The sequence below is a fragment of the Cucurbita pepo genome, unplaced genomic scaffold (genome assembly GCF_002806865.2).
Source record: "Cucurbita pepo subsp. pepo cultivar mu-cu-16 unplaced genomic scaffold, ASM280686v2 Cp4.1_scaffold002187, whole genome shotgun sequence".
Classification (NCBI taxonomy): Eukaryota; Viridiplantae; Streptophyta; class Magnoliopsida; order Cucurbitales; family Cucurbitaceae; genus Cucurbita; species Cucurbita pepo.
Window position 1 is genome coordinate 1 of NW_019648275.1, and position 3,226 is coordinate 3,226.

At 41.7% G+C, this 3,226-nt stretch overlaps 1 protein-coding gene across 1 annotated transcript; it reads right to left on the reverse strand.

The window, feature by feature from the left end:
- Positions 1-1,896: 1,896 nt before the first annotated feature.
- LOC111786629 (protein STRUBBELIG-RECEPTOR FAMILY 5-like) lies at positions 1,897-2,915 on the reverse strand. Its single transcript, XM_023666862.1, has 3 exons — positions 2,775-2,915; positions 2,554-2,690; positions 1,897-2,372 (listed from the first exon to the last, which is right to left on the reverse strand). Exons 1-3 carry the CDS (start codon positions 2,856-2,858, stop codon positions 2,141-2,143), a joined length of 453 nt encoding a protein of 150 aa, XP_023522630.1. The 5' UTR covers positions 2,859-2,915; the 3' UTR covers positions 1,897-2,140.
- Between the last annotated feature and the right edge of the window lie 311 nt (positions 2,916-3,226).

The following is a 3,226-nucleotide window of genomic DNA, read 5'->3' on the forward strand; positions in this document are numbered from 1 at the left end:
GAGTCTCAGCAGCTCCTTCTCCAAGAGAATGCTAATCTTAAACAACAAGTTTCGGGTTTTCGACAAATCTTAAGGGACATGGAACTTGAACAACAACTTGTCGCCCAATTTTGATATTATCTATGAAAGTCTTTCGCTTTCGGTTCAGTTCAGTTTTAGAGTTCTTATGAAATAATGAATAAGAATGTGTGTTTGACAATGTCTCGTAATCGGTTCTTATTCAAAATCATTATGTTTGAAATTTTAAGCTCTCCTTAATGGATAAAACAAGAGCCAATAGGCAATCATGAAGGATTTTGGTGGTAGGAGTAATAATTAATTATAACGTTGTAAAAGACAACCTAGTATGTGTTGTCGAAAGGGTGAGTGGTGTGGGAACAATTGCTTGTCAATTGTTTTTGCAAAAGAAGCATAAGAGACTTGGACCAATGGTGGTGGAGCTGCTGCTGATACTGTGGCACATCATGAATGACTTTGGAAAAAGGACTATTTTACTTTATATTTGGTAACGTTTTTGTTTCTCGTGGACAGACATTAATCATCTTTGGCGATGATCCAGTCGCACCTTCCAGTACGGCTACCTTGTTATGATTTCACTCCACTCACTATCCCTGTCTTTGGCATCTCTCTTTACCGTTAAGGTAACGACTTCGGGCATGGCCAGTTTCCATAGTGTGACAGGCAGTGTGTACAAGGTCCGGGAATGAATTTACCGTTGTATGGCTGACCAGTGATTACTAGCGATTTTGGTTTCATGCAGGCGCGTTGCAACCTACCATCCGAACTGAGTACGGGTTTTCGAGTGGTATAGTTAGATGTTTGTTTTCATTGTTTGACTTGGTCAAGGGTTTGATAGGGGTCGAACAAATCTTGCCTGATTTCTCGGACTCGAGCCTCTAGTCCCGGTTTGAAAAGAAAGTTTTAGAAAACAGGGGCAGAGAGATTTCCAAAGAGTGTTTTGAAAGCAAGATTTGAGAAATTGGAAATAGTGTTATATGAGAATGTAAGCAAAAAGGCAACAACGACTTACTGCATATAACTATCGGGTAGGAAGAAGTTGACAACTAGTTATATCCCCTCATACTGACCCAATATAGAATGGTAAATACCTATCTAGGATGAAAGAATATAAAAGGAGTTTGGAACGGGCATACAACCATGGACAACACGTCCTGGACAAGCAAGACTGGGATATCTGTCATGCGGTCATTGACAACATGCCTTGGACATGCATGACCATGACATCCTCCCCCACTCAATTGGTGTCAACCGACCCGAACAAGCAAGACTAGGACATCTGTCATGCGGCCATAAGCATGCCACTCAATTGGTGTCAACCGACCCGAACAAGCAAGACTAGGACATTTGTCATGCGGCCATAAGCAACATGCTTTGGACAAGCTGATCGTGACATCCTCCCCCACTCAATTGGTTAACGTCTCTGTCAACCGGCTCCTTACAACTCTGTGTTGTAGGCTGAAGTTGACTTTTAGGTCTCTTCAATGTGTTTCCAATTGATTTCAGTATTGTAGAGTCTCGTAAACGGCTTCTTGGTTCGTTGGCTCTTGGCGTCTCCTCCGTCAAAAGTTTCTCCTACATCTTTTGCTTCGGGTTTACACCACCACTGAACCCAACCCAAAGGTCTTAAACTTTAAAACATGGACCACACCAGTCCAACTCTTATCTCTTCTTATTATTACTATTTAATATGAAGATTTGAACCTCCGATCTCAAGAAAATGAGTACATGTCAATTACCATTGAGTTGTACTCATTGTGATGATAACACGCCATAAACCGACCATTACTAAAGTGTAGCTAAGACACGACGCTCTTACTAACCTCAAAAGTTGGCTAAAGGAGCTAAAAAGAAGCACTAAATTTATTAGACAAGAAAGAAATTGAACATGCTACATAGGATTGAATCACTAATAGAATAGTCTAAGGCTATTCATATGGAAATATAAAGGGAACAAAAGTTGATGTAAACTAAAAACTACATACCCAAGAATGAATGTATGAATGAATAGAACGGCTAATTCTCTGAACGTGAGACTTATTTGTATTGAATGAATGAAACACATAAAATTAATACTCATAATCATCCATTCCTTGACAGGTTCAAAGATCATCTCTCACATTCATGCTGATCGTTGAACCAAAGTCACCAAGGCTTGCACCACCTCCGACATGGGAGGCCGAAATTCAGGCTCCGATTGCACGCAAAGGGCGATGATATCTGCAAATCTAGACACTGACTTCGGCGGATATAGCCCACGCAATGCAGGGTCTACCATTTTGTCCAATGCATCTATGTCATGCAGCTGTGGGGTTGCCCATCGGACTAGACATTGCTCCACCTTTGCCTTCCCACTAAACACATTCAAAACAAATCATTTGTAACACGTTAAATTGCAAGTTCGGTTCATTTAGGGTCGTGTTTGATACGTTCTTGGTCTTAGTTCTATCCGAGCTAATGTTTCAAAAGCTAAACGAAGTGAATTTTGTTTAGTGGAACTTGACCAAAGTAAAACGAATAGAGTATAAAACGTACGAGTCATAAGGCATCCGCCCGGTCAACAGCTCCAACATCACCACTCCCAAACTGTAAATGTCACTCTTCATTGTGTAACTTGAACCCTGCGTGCATTCTGGTGCATCATATCCACCTCCAGGCCTTCCACTTCTTAGCTGAAATTAATCAAATCACAATTGTTTAATTCTCAAACACCGTCTTTTATAGCACAGTTTATATAGTATGGAGACGTATTGAACCTTGTAAAATGCTGCTAAACCGTAGTCCGAGAGACGGGGATTGAGTTCCGTGTCGAGCAATATATTAGAGGACTTGATATTCATGTGAATTATGGATGGCGAGCAAACCTCGTGAAGGTACCTGAAAAAAGTGCAATCGTAAAAAAGAAGGAAATGTGTAACGGTCCAAGCCCACTGCTAGCAGATCTTGTCCTCTTTGGGCTTTCCCTTTTAGATTTTAAAACGCGTCTGCTAGGGAAATGTTTCCACGCCCTTATAAAGGGTGTCTCGTTCTCCTCCCCAACCAATGTGGGATATCACAATCCACCTCCCTTCAGGGCCCAGCGTCCTCGCTGGCACTTGTTCCTTTCTCCAATCAATGTGGGACCCTCACAAAATCCACCCCCTTTCGGGGCCCAGCATCCTTACTAGCACATCATCTTGTGTCTACCCCTTTATGGGGAACAACCTCC

Excerpts from the sequence above, each read along its gene's own strand:
- LOC111786629 (XM_023666862.1), bottom strand. The coding sequence starts at position 2,858 with ATGAATATCAAGTCCTCTAATATATTGCTCGACACGGAACTCAATCCC. Across the intron at positions 2,691-2,774 it reads GTTTAGCAGCATTTTACAAG|CTAAGAAGTGGAAGGCCTGG; the intron begins GTTCAATACGTC and ends GATTAATTTCAG. Across the intron at positions 2,373-2,553 it reads GGGCGGATGCCTTATGACTC|TGGGAAGGCAAAGGTGGAGC; the intron begins GTACGTTTTATA and ends GAATGTGTTTAG.